The sequence below is a fragment of the Bos indicus genome, chromosome 22 (assembly GCF_029378745.1).
Source record: "Bos indicus isolate NIAB-ARS_2022 breed Sahiwal x Tharparkar chromosome 22, NIAB-ARS_B.indTharparkar_mat_pri_1.0, whole genome shotgun sequence".
Lineage (NCBI taxonomy): Eukaryota > Metazoa > Chordata > Mammalia > Artiodactyla > Bovidae > Bos > Bos indicus.
In genome coordinates this window covers 57,540,642-57,560,846 of record NC_091781.1, presented here as the reverse complement: position 1 = coordinate 57,560,846, position 20,205 = coordinate 57,540,642, and the positions used below count along the sequence as shown (strand labels likewise).

The window sequence follows — 20,205 nt, the reverse complement described above, 5'->3', positions numbered from 1 at the left end:
TCAGCCAGCTGTGGAGCATGTGATGCTCGGGGGTAGTGAATGGGCCACACACGTAGGCCCTCCCAGGTCAAACCCAGGTGGTTCAGAGTCAACTCGATTGAACCCAGAATATCCAAAATATCTCATCATTCCATCAATATACAGAAAGTTCAATGGGGCGTTTTGCGTTTCTTTTCACACCAAGTCTTCAAAACCCATTGTGTGTCCCCGTCTAGCACATCTTGATTCAGATGCTCAGTTTTCATCAGGAATACTTAATCTCTATTTGGATTTCACAAAATATACTTTTGAAAAAGATTCACGTACCTAAGTTGGTCCAAACACACTTAAAAACATTTAAGAGTTGGCCAGTAACAAAATGGTTATCAAGCTTTAAATTTCATAAACTTAAAATATAGTTCCTTGGTCATACTGTACCACACTTCACATGCTCAAAAGACACATGTCTAGTGCTAGTGAATGCACAGCACAACTCTGATCTGTTTTTACATGTTTTGTGGTTTAACTGTATATAAATCTGTTAGTAACTAAGTGATCGGCAAACAGATCTCCCAGCCGTTCATTAAGCACTCACGCTACTCCTTTGGCTGTGTTTGACTTGGGAGCCACCAATGCTGAAATCTCCGGTCGGAAAGCATGACCACACCTCGTTCATGGCGTTGTGGAGCTAAGCTAAATGTCTTGGATTAGAAATTGCTTTGAATTATTTGTTTTCATTGTAATCTTTTCTCCAGGCCTTTGTGTGTTTTAATACAGTTCGTTTGAATTGGCTAAATAAATCCTTTTGTTTGCTTGCAAAAGTCCCAAAGGAGAAACTTTAAATCCATATACATGAGATTCCTGCTACGTTTAGCTGTGCATTTGCCAAAGACTTGTGGGATAATTTATTTCCTCTTAAAGCCATAGTGCAGCCTGGGAGATGGCTCTCAGCTGACCTTGTTGTGACATACAGATGAGGCAGTAGAATTTAGAATCTGGAATGGGCGAGGGTACTGGTCTTTACAGTTAATACAACACAGAGCAGCCACACCATATGTGTTTAATTTCTTTTCAGCCAGTAAATTGAACTAAGTCAGTTATATGTCAAGCAGTTCCTGTAAGAAACTACATGGCTAAGGTAAGTGGTGACCAGTGACTCGGTTAACCTGCTGAAAACCTTGAGAGGGAACGGAACTCCCCTGGTCCCGGCACCTGCCCCGCTGGCTGGTTGGTGCTGAGGTGTTTGCTGCTGTGGGTCTGGACGTTAGCTTAACACACACAGAGCAAGTGTGTGGGCAGAGTGGGGAGAACGATGGGGTGGTGTAGCTTCTTGTCTAGGAAGACCGGGAAACCAGGACAGTCAGATGAAGCAGGCTGTTTAGTGAAAACCTGTCACCCAGACCTGGTGTTGATCTTCTGTTACTGTTTCTCAGTAGATCTCCGGTGTTTGTGTAACTGTGCCCAGTAAGTATCCATCTCTCCAGTGAAAGGAGTGTCCACAAATATTTTTTTCTACCGTCCGTTTCAACAGCATCTTCCCCACTACGTTTCTAACTGCCACGCTGTCTCCAATCTTAAGCTCACCTGCTCAGTGGTGGTTTTGCTTGATTGTAACTCTTTTTTTCTGGGGTATGACGTGTTCTGTTTCTATCCAGTCATATTCCCTGAGCTTGAATACGGGCCTAGCTCCTGACCCCTCACTCCCCACACCATTCTTCTCTCACAGACAGTCCCAGTTGTTCAGGGTCATTATGGAAACCAGGAAACACACAAGTGGGCCCTGCTCCCTCCGGGTCTCCTAGGTCACAAGCCCATCTGAGAACATGCTGCCGTCTTCACAGGACCCTTGTTTAATGTTTTCTTTCCTGAAGTGTCATCTTTATCTTCAGACAGAAAGACTTTGTGTCTCTGCTTCCCATTATGATCAGCATATGTCTTTATGGGATGTGTTATCATGTAGGCCTACCATCCATATATGTGTGTTTTTAACATTATTTCTCAGAACTGAACTCAGTTATTTTTTGCTGGCTAATGGTTCAAATGGACCCATGTTGTCATTAAACGCTTCCTCAGTTGTTGGCTGTCTGCAGTATTTCGCTGTGAGGAATGAAGTGGCTATAGGCATCTTTTTGTTTGGCTTAACTACATGTATACAGCTGCCGTCCCTCCTTTTAAAACTGTTGTTTTGGGCATTTCACAATTGAAATCACGGGGTCAAAGGGTAGATCATTTTTATGTCTCTGGATGAGTCTTTCTGGGAGACTCATCTTCAAGGGCCCTTTGGTGCCCCAGTAGATACCACTGGTGGGGGATAGAGTTTCAAGTGAACTCCATTTGATGACAAGTGGTGCAAGGTTCTAGTCTCACAAGTAAACCTTGCTGGGCTCCAGGTGGTTAAGCTTGAGCATATGCATGTGGCCCCACTCTGCTTCCTCTCACATCCACTTCTCTCCATAGCTCAGCCCCTCTTCCTCTCAGCTGCTAGAGAGTTCATACATCTGACCAGAATGTTCTTTATATATTGAATGGAGAGGACAGTGTCTGTTAATGTTCCTGTTTCCACTTGTGCCTCTTTCCTCTTGCCTGTCCCAGCCTGAAGCTGCATTTACTCACTGATGGTGGTCACATGGTTACATCTGGACTGCTCACCATCCTTATCAAAAGTGTTCTGGTTAAAACTAAAGAGAGGCAGAAACTAGACAAAAGAGCAAAGAAAGCCGGGACCAGGTCACCTGAGGGGGCTGAGTTTAGTTTTGACTTTAAATATACAGCTGGATACAACTTCTACGCCAAAATGTATTCTTAACAAGAGGGAAATAAGCCCTTTTCTCTCTTTTCATATCCATGCCTGAACTTCCCCCTCAGCTGCCTTCTTGGTCGGGTGCCCTTGGTTTCCCCAGAGCCTGTTCAGGACTTTCCCACTTTTCATCCTTGTTCTGCTACTCCATGGTATACCCCTGGGAGTTTGCTGGGTCTGTGCCTTCTGGGGTACTCTTTGAGGTGCAGGGGCTGGGAGTTGCTTTTTCATGCAGAAGTCGGGGTGCAGTGGGTACAGCTCTCCTCCTTGGCCGATCCCACTGCAGTTACGTGTCTCATTCCTCCCCAGCACACTGCCGGCCCCCCCTGGGGGGAGTGCCCTCTGTACAGATGCCACTTCTGCTTGCAGTCCTTCCGTGGTTTCCCATCGCATGCACGATGAAGTCCACATTCAGCAGTTTATACCAGCTCCTCTCAGCAGGCTGCTGCCCACCCCCAACCCTGCTGATAACCTGTGGCATCCTTGAGTTACATGTTGTTCCCCAAACTTGCCAGGTTATTAGAGCCTCCAGCCTGGACCAGGGCTGTTCCCATCACTTGGAGTGCTCTTCCTGTCCTTGCTCACTAGTCAGCTTCAACTTGTGGACCAGTTTCTGTCATTTCCATCATACAGCCTTCAACCGCTTCAAATAATCGTCTTTTTCTACTTAACATTCACTGAGCACTTGGCTGGACATTGTGCCAACCCTTAACACATGCGACCTCATTTAATCCTCGTTGTCTTGGGAAGCAGGGTCTAGAGTCCACAGGTTTAGGTTTGAGGTCATCGGGACCGAGCTGTTAGCTACCTGGTGACACTGCCTTTTCCGGGTTCCCTTCTACCTGGCAGAGAGCACTCTGATTTGCCATGTGTGTGCCCCTCATCTCTGTACTCCCCCTGGCCTGGGACAGAGGAGACGGGCAGCAAAACTTCGAAGATGCTGGAATGAAGATGGTCTTTTTTCGTATCCGTTATAAACTTCTTCCATGCTGTTTTCATTTCTTTGTGGGAGTCAGTCATTGCAGCTTTGTGTACAGCTGTCTATGTGGGTCTCTTAGGCTGTCCGTTGGACTTTGATGCCATAAATGTTTTTCACCTTCTGTCGTGTGGCAGCTCACTTGGTGTCTTACTGAGAGTCATGGAGACTGTAAAAGGGGAGGAAGACATGGTGCCTGCCATGGTTTGCAGAGACCACATGGGATGCAGCTAGCAGTCAAAGACAACATATCTGAGTACTTGTCCTAAGGATGATGACATAACATGCAAATTCTTTGGCATGGCATATAAGGCCCTTCAAGATCTGATTCTAGATATTTTTTCAGCTTTGTCTGCTGCATCCCCGAAGAGACCCAAGCCCCAACCATCCTGAGGTGTTTTGTGGTTCCCTGAACCCTCCATGCTTTAAATGTCTCTGTTCTTTGTACATACTCTTCTTTACCAAGAATGCCTTCTCTTCTCTATCTGCCTGGTGGCTTCTTGCTCGTCTTCTATGACAACCTTCAGTGCAGCTTCCTTTAGACTTTTGTCTTTGGGTTTTCATGGCCTTTGTCTTTTTTTTTTTTTTTTTTTTTGGCTGTGTGACCCTGATGATACAGATTTTGCAAGTCTGTTCTGCCTGATGCATGTTGAGGGCAAGGCCCATGTCTCAGTGATGGAAAAATGAACAAGTGATAGTGAAAATAAGATACGTGGGAAGGAGGGAGTGATGCTGTTCCCGCACAGCTGGCTGGCTGGCAGGAGTCACATTTGGCTGCAGGAATAGAGATCTGAGTAAAGGGGCTTAAAGAGATCAGGGGTTCATTGTGAGACAGGTTTGGAGGCAGGTGGTTAAGCGCTGGTGTGGGGGCGCCATGATGTCAGCAGGAGTCCTACCCAGCAGCTCCACATGCCTTTCACAGGCCAGAGTGGAGTCATGTGGTCCCCTCCAGCTGAATTCTGAAGACAGAAATATATGGTAACAAATGGAAGTTATCTGTGCGTTTAATTTAAAATGACATTTCTTAAAAAAAAATTTTTTCAATCTGAAAAGGCTTTTCCCCAAAGAAGATACAGAAGTGGCCAATAAACACACAAAAAGATGCTCAGCATTATTAGTCACTACAGTTCAGTTCAGTCGCTCAGTTGTGTCCGACTCTTTGCGACCCCATGAACTGCAGCACGCCAGGCCTCCCTGTCCATCACCAACTCCCGGAGTTCACTCAGACTCACATCCATCGAGTCAGTGATGCCATCCAGCCATCTCGTCCTCTGTCATTCCCTTCTCCTCCTGCCCCCAATCCCTCCCAGCATCAGAGTCTTTTCCAATGAGTCAACTCTTTGCATGAGGTGGCCAAAGTACTGGAGTTTCAGCTTTAGCATCATTCCTTCCAAAGAAATCCCAGGGCTGATCTCCTTTAGAATGGACTGGTTGGATCTCCTTGCAGTCCAAGGGACTCTCAAGAGTCTTCTCCAACACCACAGTTCAAAAGCATCAATTCTTCGGCGCTCAGCCTTCTTCACAGTCCAACTCTCACATCCATACATGACCACTGGAAAAACTATAGCCTTGACTAGATGGACCTTTGTTGCCAAAGTAATGTCTTTGCTTTTGAATATGCTATCTAGGTTGGTCATAACTTTCCTTCCAAGGAGTAAGTGTCTTTTAATTTTATGGCTGCAGTCACCATCTGCAATGATTTTGGAGCCCCAAAAAATAAAGTCTGACACTGTTTGCACTGTTTCCCATCTATTTCCCATGAAGTGATGGGACCAGATGCCATGATCTTAGTTTTCTAAATGTTGAGCTTTAAGCCAACTTTTTCACTCTCTCTCACTTTCATCAAGAGGCTTTTTAGTTCCTCTTCGCTTTCTGCCATAAGGGTGGTGTCATGTGCATATCTGAGGTTATTGATATTTCTCCCGGCAATCTTGATTCCAGCTTGGGCTTCCTCCAGTCCAGTGTTTCTCATGATATACTCTGCATATAAGTTAAATAAGCAGGGTGACAATATACAGCCTTGATGTCCTCCTTTTCCTATTTGGAACCAGTCTGCTATCTAGGGATGTACAAATGAAAACCACAATAAGATAGCACTTCATACCCTCTAGGATGTTGGTGGAATCAAAACAATATAATAACAAGTGTTGACAAGGACATGGAGAAATTGAAACCCTCATACAATACCAGTTTTGCAAAAAGAACTGTAGAATGGTGCAGCCACTTTGGAAAGCAGCCTGATAGTTCCTGAAAATGTTAAACATTGAGTTACCATATGACCCAGCAGTTCCATTCCTGGCTCCCAACCCAAGAGAGTGAAAGTCTCCATCTGCACAATAATTTGTACCTGAGTGTTCACAGGAGCAGTGTTCGTAACAGCCAGAAGTGGGAACAACGAAAGTGTCGTCAAACACTGAATGGATCAACAGATTGTCGTCTCTCCATATAATGAGGTACATGAGTTGAAGGACTGACACTTCCATAACATGGATCAACCTCAGAAACGTGATTGTAAATGAAAGGAGCAAGTTAACAAAAGACCGCGTAGTGTATGATTCCATCCATGTGAAATGTCCGGAACGGGCAGATATGTAGACACAGGCAGCACATTAGTGGTTGCCTGCGGGGAGGAGGAATGAATGGAGTGAGTGCTAATGGGTTTCTTTTGGGGGTGATGAAATGTTCTAAAATTAGTGGTGATTGTTGCACAACTGCGCCTATACTAAAAACCACTGTGCACTTTAAAAAGTGAATTGTATGGTATGTGAATTGTATCTCAATAAAACTTTTAAAAGCCAGAGTTCATCTGTTTGTGAGGCATGTCTTCCAAATTAATGTCACAAGAAAGGAACTGGTAGGGGGTGGGATGAGGTTCCTCAAACCAGTGAACATTTCACAGATTGTATTCATCTTCTCTTCCTTTGAGTCCTGGCTTTAAAACAGATCTGCCCTGCCTGCTAGGGTCAGATCCCTCTGGCTGGTTGCCCAGATGACCACAATTCTGAGTGGTCTCTTTGTCTTGTAGACTTATCAGTTCAAAAACGAACCTATTTTTCTGAGTCTCCGAAGCTGAGGAATGGAGCTGCCAGAGGGTCAGCAAATAGATGTAGAAAGCCACTTTATCTGCAGACCAGCAGAATGTCAGAAGGGTTTGCTCTATGGCACCCTTGTTCCTTGGAGATTTTCTTGCTGACGGATGGGCAGGCAGCTGGAAGGCTGTGGGGGAGTCATGTTTGGAAAGGTCTCTATGCCAAGAGTCTGCAGACAGACAACTCCCGACCGAGAGCTCTGTCTCCATAAGCCTCCAGTTCCTCCATTGGTGAAACGGGAGTGATAATAGCCTTATCAAACCAGGGCAGCGTACTGTGAACACTGAGGGCTTGCACCAGGGGTGTGGTTCTGGAACGGCAACTTCAGGCTGGCTCCAGAGGACACAGAGTGAGGAGTGGAAGGGTGCATCTGTCTGGCAGGAGATGAGGGCGTGGACGCGGTGGGGAGTGCATGTTGGGAGGCACGGTGGCAGAACTGATGATGAGAAGGCTTCAGTAGGATTAAAAAGCTCATCCTCCTCGCTCTCTCCCCTCTGCCCTTGGAGGTACAGGTTGAATCCAGGCGCATCCTCGCTTCGCAGCTGGGAGTTTCCACGTCACCTTCCCCCAGCAGGGACCAATGAAACATTTTTTATTTTTGCAGGTTTTTATTGAGAGACCAAAAGAAGAACTTCCATCCTCAGATCTCTGACTCCTAGAGGTGCCCCGGAACCTTTTCTCTTACCCTTCCTTTCCCTTCCTCTAGCCCAGGGTCCACGTGGGGAATTTGCTTCTCCCCAGGCCCTTCCCCTCGTGACTCACTAAGTTGGTCTCTGACGCGTCCCCGGGAAAGGGAAGCAGGGTGGGGTGGCATCCCTTTGCCAGGGAGAGTGACCGGTGATACGTCTACCCTCCCACATAGGATGCACCGGCTCGATGACCTGTAAGGGCCGTTTCAGCACATCCGTCTGTCCCGAGACCTGACCTTAGGCGAGAACGTAGGCTGTCATTCAGCCCTCAGGCTGTCTAGCTGCTTACAGCCGAAGGTCCCTCTTGTCTAGAATGGACAGCATCACCTAGCAGCATGCGTGCTCAAGTGCCATGAACGAGATCAAGAGTAACCGAGAACTGTACCTGCAGTACACCGCCACTGCCCCCAAGCTGCTGGCCCACATCTCCAGGCTGCTCATCAGCTGCCGGAACGCAGGCGTTTCTGTACCCAAGGGCATCAGAAACATCTTTGAGTTCACCTGGGAGGAGCTGATCACCGACCCCATGATCCCTACCCCCTCTGACATCTTGGGCCTGGAGATCAGCATTGGCGCCCCGCCCGTGGTGCTTATGGAATCAGCCCCCGTGCAGACCCCTGTCCAGAAGAAGCCGCCCCCACCAGCGCTCCCACTGCCGATGCTGCCCGCTTCCACCGGGCTGGCCAAATTCACGCACTCTCCCACCCACGGCCGCCGCAGGCAGTCCAGCCAGGAGATCCTGCACAGGTTCCAGCGGCAGTCCATCCACCTGCTGACCGAGCTTCTCAGCCTGAAGATGAAGGCCATGCTGGAGTCTGTGTCTGGTAAGTTGGCCAAGGCTGGCTTTGTGAAGCGTGGCTCATTTTTCTGGGCCCAGAGGGTCTGGCCTGGGCAGCTGTGTGTGTCCACCATACCCTCCCCAGACAGGTCTACAAGGACATGCTGTGGAGAAATGGCAGCCAAGGGTCTGCTTTGCAACTCAACTACTTCCTGAGACCACCCCCAGGAATCATCCATCCCCCTCCCGCTCCATTCCCCACATTGTCCTTCCATCCCTCCAGATTTGCCAAGCCCAGGTTGAGAGGTTGACGGTGAGCATAGTGTGAGGTCTGAGGTATTGAAGGGCCCAGTTTGTGGAAATGATGCAGTGGTAGACAGAGGCAGCACCCAGGAGGAGGGGGCGAATTGGGAGGGCTGGTTGGTAGCCAGAACCAGGAGAGTCTTGAGAACCGGGGTCTGTCCACGATAAGGGTCTCTCATCCCACTATCAGGGACCTGGGAACTCATCACTGATGAAGCCTTCTAGGTTCTATTATTTTTAATACCAGTGACATCAGCTTAGATAGCATCACCAACTCAATGGACATGAGTTTGAGCAAACTCCGGGAGACAGTGAAGGACGGGGAAGCCTGGCATGCTGCAGTCCATGGAGCGGCAAAGAGTCAGACACTACTTAGCAACTGAACAACCGTAACAAAAGCATCAGTCTCCAGGCCTGTGGGTGGGGGGAGAGAAGGGAAGAGGGCAGAGAGCTAGGGGCCACCTGGAGACCTTCGGAGCTCAAGGCCCTCTCATTGGGAGCCCCCTCACACCTCCTCACCCTGGGAATGGATCTTCACTCCCCCTTACTTCCAGGGCCACTTAGGGAAGCACTTTCTAGAAGCACTTTCCCCACCCTGGAGAAGAGTGAGTAGTTGCCTTTGATGACTTTCTTAGTAGGTGCCAACCCCTTGGACATTACAAAGCGCTTCGTGGAGGCCAGCCAGCTTCTGCACCTCAATGCCAAAGAGATGGCTTTTGACTTCCTGATTGGCACCATCGGGAGAAATTCTGGGAGTGCGGGACAGACGGGGAAAGGTGGGTACCTGAGTTTCAGCTCTTAGGTGAAAGGTCAGACAATACCAACAGGAGCGCAGTGGAAAGGCCAAGTCCCCAGCTGAAGTGTTTGACGTTTCCAAGACTTGAGGTGGATGCGAAGCAGCGGGGATTCTCACATGCTGCAGCTGAGCGTGCGTGTTGCTGCAGTTCCCGTGGAGAGCAGGGTGGTGGTGTCTGCGAGGGGGGAGGTGCTCTAGCATCTTACCGCCCAGCAGTTTCTCTGCTGAGGCGTTCCCTAGAGCCCTGCTTCTTACACGCTCTGTGGTGAAGGACCACTTTGTAAAATTTCCAGTCCCTTGTGGATCACCCCATTTCCAAACATGATATTGTCACAGGAACATCAGATTGGTACATAGACTTCTAAATGTTCCTGTATTCACCTGGTCATGACCTGGTGTGGATTCATACCAGGCCACACTTGAGAATTGCACTGCCCTAGAGAAACACACACACATGTTATAAGAAGTCATATCACAATGTCTATTGCAGAATTGTTTGGGATGGAAAAAAAAAATGGAAGCAACCTAAATGTTCATCAACAAGAGAAAAATTACAGTCTTTAGATGATGGGACATAATGAGAAGTGGAAATTAATCAAGCACTGAAGCACACACATCAACACAGATAAACAAAAAATGGTGTTAAGCAAAAAAAAAAGTTATAGAAGATACATTTGGTATGCTGCTGCTGCTAAGTCGCTTCAGTTATGTCCAGTTCTGTGCGACCCCATAGACGGCAGCCCACCAGGCTCCTCCATCCCTGGGATTCTCCAGGCAAGAACACTGGAGTGGGTTGCCATCTCCTTCTCCAAGGCATGAAAGTGAAAAGTGAAAGTGAAGTCGCTCAGTCGTGTCTAACTCTTATCGACCCCATGGACTGCAGCCCACCAGGCTCCTCTGTCCATGGGATTTTCCAGGCAAGAGTACTGGAGTGGGGTGCCATTGCCTTCTCTGACATTTGGTATAATGCCATTTAAATAAAGTGTAAAATAACAAAATTATAGCATACTGCTTTTGAGTACATTATACAAAGTGAATGGGAATAATCAGAGGGCCTGAAATAATAGACACAGAGCTAGAGCACGTGATCTCTGCCAGTGGGAAGGCGTACAGCTATGATTTAAAAGACAGTAAGTAGTTCAGTCACATCTGTACTGTTGTATCTCTTAAGCTTGGTGGATATAGAGGTATTCATTTCAAATGCCCGAAAGTCTTCGCTGTTAGGAACCTTGATGGGGAAGCATAATAAATTTATAACCCATAGCCATTTGCCTAACCTATCAAACCCATCCCCTTTCCAGTGTCTCTCCCTGTCCGCTGACTGTTTGTCAGGCTCCCCTCGATGGTCAGAGGCTAAACATCTGACGTGAACACACAGGGCACAGGGCAAATACATTACACAGTAAAACTGCAGGGCTTGGGGGGCTGTGGGGTTTCATGAACTCCCTGAGAATGATGTTAGAGAGCTGCTGGGTGTCCATGTGAAGCCCCCAGCAAGTGATGTGGAAAAGCAAAACTAGTTGTTGCCAAGGGCAGGAGAGTTGACCAGGGCGACCGCTCCATGCAGAAAGGATGACTTGGGTATCAAAGGGTTAACAATACAAACAAATTTGGACCTTTTTGCTAAAGGCAGATGTGAAGGGACTCATGTTTTGTTGCTGTCATAAAACCAGAAAAAAAAAAAATCACACCATCTGAAAAAACGGACAGTTTTTATTTCTTATAAGAATTAGGCGGGTGCTTACAATATCAGTGGACTTACTGTAAATATGAGCTAGAGAAGGTTATTTTGATAAACTTTGGTTTCCTTTCCTAAGGTAAAGTCCTGATCAAGCATACCCAATGATTTACCATGAAGTAGCTTCCCAGGAGGCACAGTGGTAAAGAATCTACCTGCCACTGCAAGAGACACAAGAGATGTGGGTTTGATGCCTGGGTGGGGAAGATTCCCTGGAGGAGGAAATGAAAACCCACTCCAATGTTCTTGCCTGGGAAATTCCATGGACAGAGGAGCCTGGCAGGCTGCAGTTCATGGGGCCACAAAGAGTCAGCACAACTGAGTGTGCACACACATGGGTTTCTTTCTGTTTTAAGAGAATGCACTCTGCCCCTTGTGTTCAGGGTCAGCTCTGCTCTGATAACAACAGGCCCTCTGATTATGCCCTGTTTATGCAGAAGGTTGCCAGCAGACATGGAGTTCTGCACCCTGCACTCCACATGGGGCTTGGAGCTGCACTCCATTGGCGCTCTACTTTGTTTGGGAGACAGCTGCCTGGCGGTCTGTCATGTGGGTAGGCGAGTCCTTTGGAGAGGAATGGGTAGCCTGGCCCAGCCACCCACCCTCAAACCTGTGAGCTGTGCTCTCCTTCCTGAACGTTGTGTTCCCTGACCCTGAAAATGAAGCACTCGTCCCTTTAGCTCTCCACCTCATAGGGTGTTTAAGCATCTTTCAGGGCCACAGGCTTTCACCTGTGATGCAGTGGCTTCCCTCATAACTTGTGGTTAACCTGGTGGAGGAGACTTTGCAGAGAGTCTGTTGGTGATGTTTGTCTGTCTGCATCAGAGGAGCGCTGAGCAAGCCTCTCCTGCATCACGCTCCCCTAGGAAATCTCTCTTGTTGGCACGTCTATTCCTGATGCTCCTTCAAATAAACCTAGAGTTTGAAAAGAAAATCTGAATGGCAAAATATAAATGAGGGAGCAGTCTGTTTGCTTTGGGAAAGCATTCATCCTAGGAGGGCTTTAAGAAGAAGATTCCAGTGCCTAGTGATTTGTTTTGGATGAGTTCTGCTTTTCTGTTCCCTCTGATGGCTGAGGTAGACCCAATATGTAACTGAGTCTGGAGTGGCATTCCTCGAATGCTGTAACTAGAGTATACCCATTGCTAAGGCAGCATTTCCTTAGTAATAAAATTACTTCTTGTCTTTTCTCCTGTCTAGTCCTGACATGTCAGGAAAGAAAACTGGACTGCTCCTTGATTTTTAGTTGATGGCCATATTATGAAATAAAACAGCAAAAAGAAAACATAGTCTTGCCACTTTTATGTAATAGCTATTTTTTACTTTTGCAGTTCCCTTTGTGGTTCTTCTCTCTGTGTGTATTTGTGTATGTATACATATTTTTCGAAGAATACTATAATTTTTTTATTTTTCAGTTTCCTTTACTTAACAGACACAGTGTATTCCAACATGCCTATACTTTTACAGTTGTCATTCTAAGTGAGTGTAGAGTTCTGATGCTCATGTTCCATGATTAACTGAATGCTTAGGTTTCCAGGTTTCTTGCTATTAGTATAATATGCATTGTAATATGCAACTTCATGCATGTTGGTTCTTATCACTGTTGGGTTGGATTAAGTATTAAGATTACTCTCCCAAGAGAGAGGATTTCTGGGCAGAAGGTCTCAGGATGTATATAGTTCTTGTTAAATACTGCTTTCTTGGTGAATTTTCTCTGCACCAGTAGGACTGACTGGTTTTATTCCATCTTTCTCAGTTCTTTTCATGTGGTTCTAATTTCCGGCTTTGGGTTACCAGTGAAGGTGATTGTCTTTGGTTTGTATCATTCAATGTGCAGTCTCTGGGTACAGGTTTTGTCTATTTAGAAGGTCATGTTTGCCATTTTCTTTATGAATTTGAATGAGCTGTGATGAATTGCTTGACATTTCCCAACAATTTCATGCCCAGCATGTGAAATGACTGTATTTGGGGGAAGAATAAGCAAATGATTTGATGAAGTTTGTGGAAGAGTGACCAAGATTTTCCACAAGTAAAGGGGTGCTAGATTTTAATTCTTAAGTGGCCTACTATCAAGTGATTTCGTACACGACAGTGTGATTCTGCAAGAGACTGGTCTCTTGTTGCAGAAGCATCTGGTTTCTGCGGCTTGGAGGAGGGGAAGAGATAACTCTAAATTCTCTTCTAGCTAGCCCCGTGTTTAGTCCCTTGACCTAGTGTAGCAGTTGTATCTGCATTTATCCTTAGAGTAACGTCACCTTTTGTGCCTGCCTTCTCTTTTCTGCTCTGATGTCATTTCATTCTTGAGAGATATTGGGGGCTAGGCAGAGGGGACACTGTAGAGGAGACTTTTAAAGATTTCTCTTAATCACTCTGAGCCTTCTCCAGCAATAAAAATCTTTTTATTCCAGAATTTGGTGGTTTTGTAACAACAGGGCACTTCAGAATATCTGGCCTACCATATGACTAGGACAGAAAGTTCATTATTGTACTGTTGGTTAAAAAAATTAAAAAACTGTAATCAGCATCCCTTTCTGTTCCACTCCAGATTCCTTTACGAATATCCCAGCCATGGGCGTGAACTCACCTTATCAGCTTGTCTACGAGGCCTCTACTGGCTGTCTGAGCTTTTCCCTCTCAACCGGAAGGGAATTCAAGAAGAAAACAGGTAACTGTGATCCCCACCCCCATATCTTTGGTGGTGGGGGTGGGGTGGGAGGTGGATAGAAGATATCCTGTGGGGCTGATGAGATGGTTTGGTTTTCTGATAGGAAGGATAGGTAGCTGCCCTGGCTGGAGACCCAGCAGCTGTTAACAGATTGTGTGCCACACAAGGTGACATATCTCAACCCAGTCCCTCCACCCTGGAGTCTCATTGTTTGAATGTTTACAAGCCCTCCACTTGTGTTAATGCAGTTCCTCTTACCTGGGGCAGCACCCCTACCAAACCCACATTTTCCACCTACTACGTTATCCCATACTCACCATCTCTGCCTAGAGACTTGTGTACTCACTCAGAAGGTAGGGGAACCGATACACGAACAGAGGTATTTGGATACCAGACGTTAGCGTGAGTTCCCAACTGGGCCAGTTTATGTGGGCAGAAAACAGACATAGAGGCTGCTGCTATTCTATTGCAGAAGACAGAGCAGAAGGAAGAGCTTAAAAGAAAGAACTGGTGGCAGGTGAGACCATAGAGTGTAGCACTGACCATGCAATCAGAGCTTAGAGGAGGGATGAGTTGGGGCTGGAGAGGGCAGAGAAGGAACTTCTCTCCCTTTGGATCTTCCAAGGGCCCCCAGGCTGTGATGGCAGAGTGGTGGGGTAGGGGGGGAACTGTGTTCACAGAGGACGCATGGAAGGTTGGGAAGCTCAAAGACTGTCTAGTGATTCCCGCAGACCCTGGAGGTCAGGCTGGAGGTCGAGAAGCTTGGGTTGTATTCCTGAGCCTACCTTGGATGGTCATGAGTTTTGCCTTCCTCCAGGCCTCACTCTTCATATCAAGCTAATCCTCTCACTTTTTCCGTCAGTGAACAGATGTTTGTTGAACAATTGCTAGTTGTCAGCCACTCTTCTGAATGCCATGGCGTGTGGATTCTAAGACGAAGAACACCTTCCTTGCTGGAGCTGACATCCTCAGCTTCTTGTTCCCCCTGTTCCTTTACCCACGTTGATGCATTTTTCTCCCGCTCTGAGCATCACTTCCAGTGTCCCACTTTATATTCTCCTGGTTTATCCTATCTCCTCCTGAGCTGGCCTTACATCAGTGCAGTTATTTTGAGGGGAAACAGAGTCTCCTCAGGACCCTTACTGAATTCATGATTTTTCTCCCTAATGACTTCAGTTCAAGGGTGATGCCTTTTGTAAGGTTATTTCAAAACAGAAGTTCCATATGTCTGTTGATCTCTTTGTAGGTGTGGCTGTTTTCCTTTGCCACCTGAAGATGTGATCACCCTATGATATTGCATCACTCTCGCTAGGATGTATGTTCAACAATGCTGCATTTGTTATAGGTTCCTGATGTCAGAAATTATTCTCACATGAGTGCTAGGATTGGTGGTTAACTTTCCCTAATAGTTTATAAGTAACCACGTGTCCTAGTTTATCCACTTAAGTCCCATTTTATGCTATTGTCCTGACATAACTATTAATTATACCCATGTTCACTCTAAAGTGCTCTATCTTAAGGAACATATTGCTGGTGGTCCCATAGCTAAGACTCCATGCTCCCAGTTCTGGAGGCCTGGGTTCAATCCCTAGTCAGGGAACTAGATCCCACACTCCGCAAATAAGCATTCATATGCTGCAAGGAAAAGATCCTACTAATGCCAAAGAAGCTGAAGTTGAACAGTTCTATGAAGACCTACAAGACCTTCTAGAACTAACAGCAAAAAAAGATGGCCTTTTCATCATAGGGGACTGTAATGCAAAAGTAGGAAGTCAAGGGATACCTGGAGTAACAGGCAAGTTTGGCCTTGGAGTACCAAATGAAGCAGGGCAAAGGCTAACAGTGTTTTGCCAAGAGAACGCACTGGTCATAGCAAACACCCTCTTCCAACAACACAAGAGATGACTCTACACATGGACATCACCAGATGGTCAATACTGAAATCAGATTGATTATATTCTTTGCAGCTGAAGATGGAGAAGCTCTATTCAGTCAGCAAAAACAAGACTGGGAACTGACTATGGCTCAGATCGTGAACTCCTTATTGAAGAAAGTAGGGAAAACCACTAGGCCATTCGATATGACCTAAATCAAATCCCTTACGATTATACAGTGGAAGTGACAAATAGATTCAAGAGATTAGATCTCATAGACAGAGTGCCTGAAGAACTATTTGGACAGAGGTTCATGATGTTGTACAAGAGACAGTGATCAAGACCATCCCCTAGAAAAAGAAATGCAAAAAGGCAAAATGGTTTTCTGAGGAGAACTTACAAATAGCTGAGAAAAGAAGAGAAGTGAAAGGCAAAAGAGAAAAGGAAAGCTATACCCATCTGAATGCAGAGTTCCAAAGAATAGCAAGGAGATAAAAGAAAGCCTTCGTCAGTGATCAGTGCAAAGAAATAGAGGAAAACAATAGAATGGGAAAGACTCGAGATCTCTTCAAGAAAATTAGAGATACCAAGGGAATATTTCATACAAAGATGGGCACAATAAAGGACAGAAATGGTATGGACCTAACAAAAGCAGAAGATAATTAAGAAAAGGTGGCAAGAATACGTGGAAGAACTCTGCAAAAAAGATCTTAACGACCCAGATAACCATGATGGTGTAATCACTCACCTAGAGCCAGACATCCTGGAATACGAAGTCAGGTGGGCCTTAGGAAGCATCACTACAAACAAAGCTAGTGGAGGTGATGGAATTCCAGTTGAGCTATTTTAAGTCCTAAAAGATGATGCTATGCAAGTGCTGCACTCAATATGCCAGCAAATTTGGAAAACTCAGCAATGGCCACAGGACTGTAAAAGGTCAATTTTCATTCCAATCCCAAAGAAGAGCAATGCTAAAGAATGTTCAGACTACTGCATAATTGCACTCATCTCACATGCTAGCAAAGTAATGCTCAAAATCCTCCAAACGAGGCTTCAACAGTATGTAAACCAAGAACTTCCAGATGTTCAAACTGGATTTAGAAAAGGGAGAGGAACCAGAGATCAAATTGCCGACATCCATTGGATCATAAAAAAGCAAGAGAATACCAGAAAAACACCTACTTCTGCTTCATTGACTATACCAAAGCCTTTGACTGTGTGGATCACAACAAACTGTGGGAAATTCTTAAAGGGATGGGAATACCAGACCACCTTCCCTGCCTCCTGAGAAATCTCTGTGCAGGTCAAGAAGCAACAGTTAGAACCGGACATGGAACAACGGACTGGTTCCAATTTGGGAAAAGAGTATGTCAAGGTTGTATATTGTCACCTTGCTTGTTTAACTTATATGTAGAGTACATATAAGTAGCCCATCATTTCATGGGAAATGATGGGCTGGATGAAGCACAAGCTGGAATCAAGATTGCCAGGATAAATATTAATAACTTCTGGTACGCAGATTATACCACCCTTATGGCAGAAAGCAAAGAGGAACTGAGGAGCCTCTTGATGAAAGTGAAAGAGGAGAGTGGAAAAGCTGGCTTTAAAGTCAACATTCAGAAAACCAAGATCATGGCATCTGGTCCCATCACTTCATGGCAAATAGATGGGGAAACAATGGAAACAATGAGAGACTTTATTTTCTTGGGCTCCAGAATCACTGTAGATGGTGACTGCAGCCATGAAATTGAAAGTCACTTGCTCCTTGAAAGAAAAGCTATGACCAACATAGACAACATATTAAAAAGCAGAGACATTACTTTGCCAACAAAGATCCATCTAGTCAAATTATGGTTTTTCCAGTTGTCATGTGTGGATGTGAGAGTCGAACTGTAAAGAAAGCTGAGCACTAAAAAATTGATGCTTTTGAACTGTGGTGTTGGGGAAGACTCTTGAGAGTCCCTTGGACTGCAAGGAGATCAAACCAGTTAATTCTAAAGGAAATCGTCCTGAATATTCATTGGAAGGACTGATGCTGAAGCTCCAATTCTTTGGCTACCTGATGTGAAGAACTGACTCACTAAAAAAAATACTAATGCTGGGAAAGATTGAAGGCAGGAGGAGAAGGGGACGACAGAGGATGAGATGGTTGGATGGCATCACTGACTCAATGGACATGAGTTTTAGCAGGCTTCAGGCATTGGTGATGGACAGGGAAGCCTGGCATGCTGCAATCCATGGGGTCACAAAGAGTCAGACATGACTGAACGACTGAACTGAACTAACTGAAAAGATCTCACAGCCAAATTAAAAAAAAAAATTTTTAAAAAACATATTGTAGAGTCATTGTACTTTTAAGTCACTTTGGGTCTGGAGCCTCTGCTACCTGCCCCGCGCACTCACGCTGTCACACCGTGCCAGCTGGTCCTCTTTGCCATTCTAGGGTCACACACACGTGAAAGGGAGTTGCACCTACTCTCTGAGTGGACAACAGCTGTTTCTGGAGCACAGCCCAGCTTTTCAGGCAGAGAACTCTGAGAAGTCTGTCAACAGTTGTTCCTGGTTGTCATACTTTGGGATCCAAACCAACCAGGGGCAAGCCAGAAATGAGTGCTCAGGCCAGAAGGTGTTCTATAGGAGGTTAGCTGCAGGTAGCTGGCCCTCTGGTCTGGTGGCTGGAGGAGTCAGGGAAGGGACTGCAAACCACTGAAGGTGGCAGGTACCAGAGATGCTACCCAGGCACCAACCAGAAACCTCAAGTCTTGGCTAACAGTGAGGAAGACGCCATTCTGAAGCTTCCATGGCTCAGGTGGAGCCTAAGCAGTGCCTCTTGCCTGAAGTCTCATTTTGTTTTTGAGACCAAAGTGAAGATGATCCTGCATATATCAAAGGGGAGCATATGGCTCCAGCTGAGTGGGCAGCAGAGGCTCAGAAGCACGTAGGATCTGAATAGATGTTTCTGGAAATTCAGCCACGGATGATCCCCTCCACAGTTTTACATCATCATATCCTCATGCCACCTAACAGTTAAATGAAATAAGCATAAAATATTGCCACTACAGATTTCAGCATACAGAAGAAAATTCGTGAACTCAAAGACAGGACAATGGAAATTACTGAGTTTGAAGAACAGAAAGAAAAAGATTGAAGAAAAATGAACAGAGCCTTCAAGGGAGTGAAATGAAAGGACACTAGACAGAGCCACAAACTCAGGGAGAAAGAAAGATCCATAAAGGTAACACATGGGAAAGTGTAAAATTTCAGCGGTGAATTCTACAAAACATTCAAGGAAGAACTAATGCCAATCATTCTAAAATTTTTCCCCCAAATTGAAGAGGGACGCTTCCCAACTCATTCCATGAGGCCAGTATTGCCCTGATATCAGAGCCAAAGACACTATAAGAAAACTACAAGAAACCAGTATACCTGATGAACATTGATGTCAAAATCCTTAGCAAAATATTAGCAAACAGAATTTGGCAGCATATTAAAAGGATTATATAACATGATACCAAGCAGGATTTATTCCTGGAAGGCAAGCATGATTTAACAGATAAAACTCAATCATTGTAATATATCACATTTAACAGAATGAAGGGATAAAAATCCACATGATCTTCTCAGTTGATGCAGAAAAAGCATTTGACAAAACTTAACTTCTTCTTATGATAAAAAAAAAAGCACTCAACAGACTAGAAATAGAAGGAAACTACTTCCACTTAATACAAGTCATACATGAAAACTGCACAGTGGACATTGTATTCAGTGGTAGAAGATGCAAGCTTTTCCACTACGTTCAGATATGAAGCAAGGATGTCTGCTTTCACCTCTATTCAACATATTACAAGAAGTTCTAGCCAGAGCAGTTAAGCAAGAAAAATAAAAGGTATTCAGATTGAAAAGAAAGAGTTAAAATTACCTGTTTGCAGATGATATGATCTTATATGGTTGTTGTTCAGTCGCTCAGTCATCTCCAGCTCTTTGCGACCCCATGGACTGCAGTGTGCCAGACGTCCCTGTCCTTCACCGTCTCCCAGAGCTTGCTCAAACTCATCTCCATTGAGTCCATGATGCCATCCAACCATCTCATCCTCTGTCATCCTCCTGCTTTCTGTCTTTCCCAACATCAGGTTCTTTTCTAATGAATCGGCTCTTCACATCAGGTGGCCAAAGTATTTGAATTTCACCGTCAGTATCAGTCCTTCCAATGAATATTCAGGATTGATTTCCTTTAGGATTGACTGGTTTGATCTTGCAATCCAAGGGGCTCTCAAGAGTCTTCTCCAACACCACACTTCAAAAGCATCAATTCTCCAGTGCTCAGCCTTGTTTATGGTCCAACTCTCACATCCAAACATGATGACTGGAAAAACCATAGCTTTGACTAGATGGACTTTTGTTGGCAGAGTAATGTCTCTTTTAAAATACGCTGTCTAGGTTTGTCATAGCTTTTCTTATATGGAGAAAACCCTAAATATTCTACACAAAGGAAGCTGTTAGAACTAATAAATGAATTTAGCA

General features: G+C 45.4%; 2 protein-coding genes across 7 annotated transcripts in view; both read left to right on the top strand.

The window, feature by feature from the left end:
• Positions 1-6,552, top strand: part of CCDC174 (coiled-coil domain containing 174) — a 30,562-nt gene extending 24,010 nt beyond the window's left edge. Inside the window, exon 12 of the mRNA XM_019984980.2 lies at positions 1,055-6,552. The gene's annotated coding sequence lies outside the window, so the exon portion shown is untranslated. The remainder of the gene's footprint in view (positions 1-1,054) is intronic.
• The window catches only part of C22H3orf20 (chromosome 22 C3orf20 homolog), a 58,481-nt gene continuing 39,201 nt past the window's right edge, over positions 926-20,205 (top strand). For 3 of the 6 annotated variants that reach the window (XM_070776960.1, XM_070776959.1, XM_070776955.1), the window contains exons 1-5: positions 926-1,117; positions 7,446-7,502; positions 7,704-8,354; positions 9,247-9,387; positions 13,691-13,810. In XM_070776960.1, coding sequence (XP_070633061.1) covers positions 7,883-8,354; positions 9,247-9,387; positions 13,691-13,810 — 733 coding nt within the window. In that variant the 5' untranslated portion in view covers positions 926-1,117; positions 7,446-7,502; positions 7,704-7,882. The remainder of the gene's footprint in view (positions 1,118-7,445; positions 7,503-7,703; positions 8,355-9,246; positions 9,388-13,690; positions 13,811-20,205) is intronic. The other 3 variants (XM_070776958.1, XM_070776957.1, XM_070776956.1) reach the window with 3 other exon arrangements.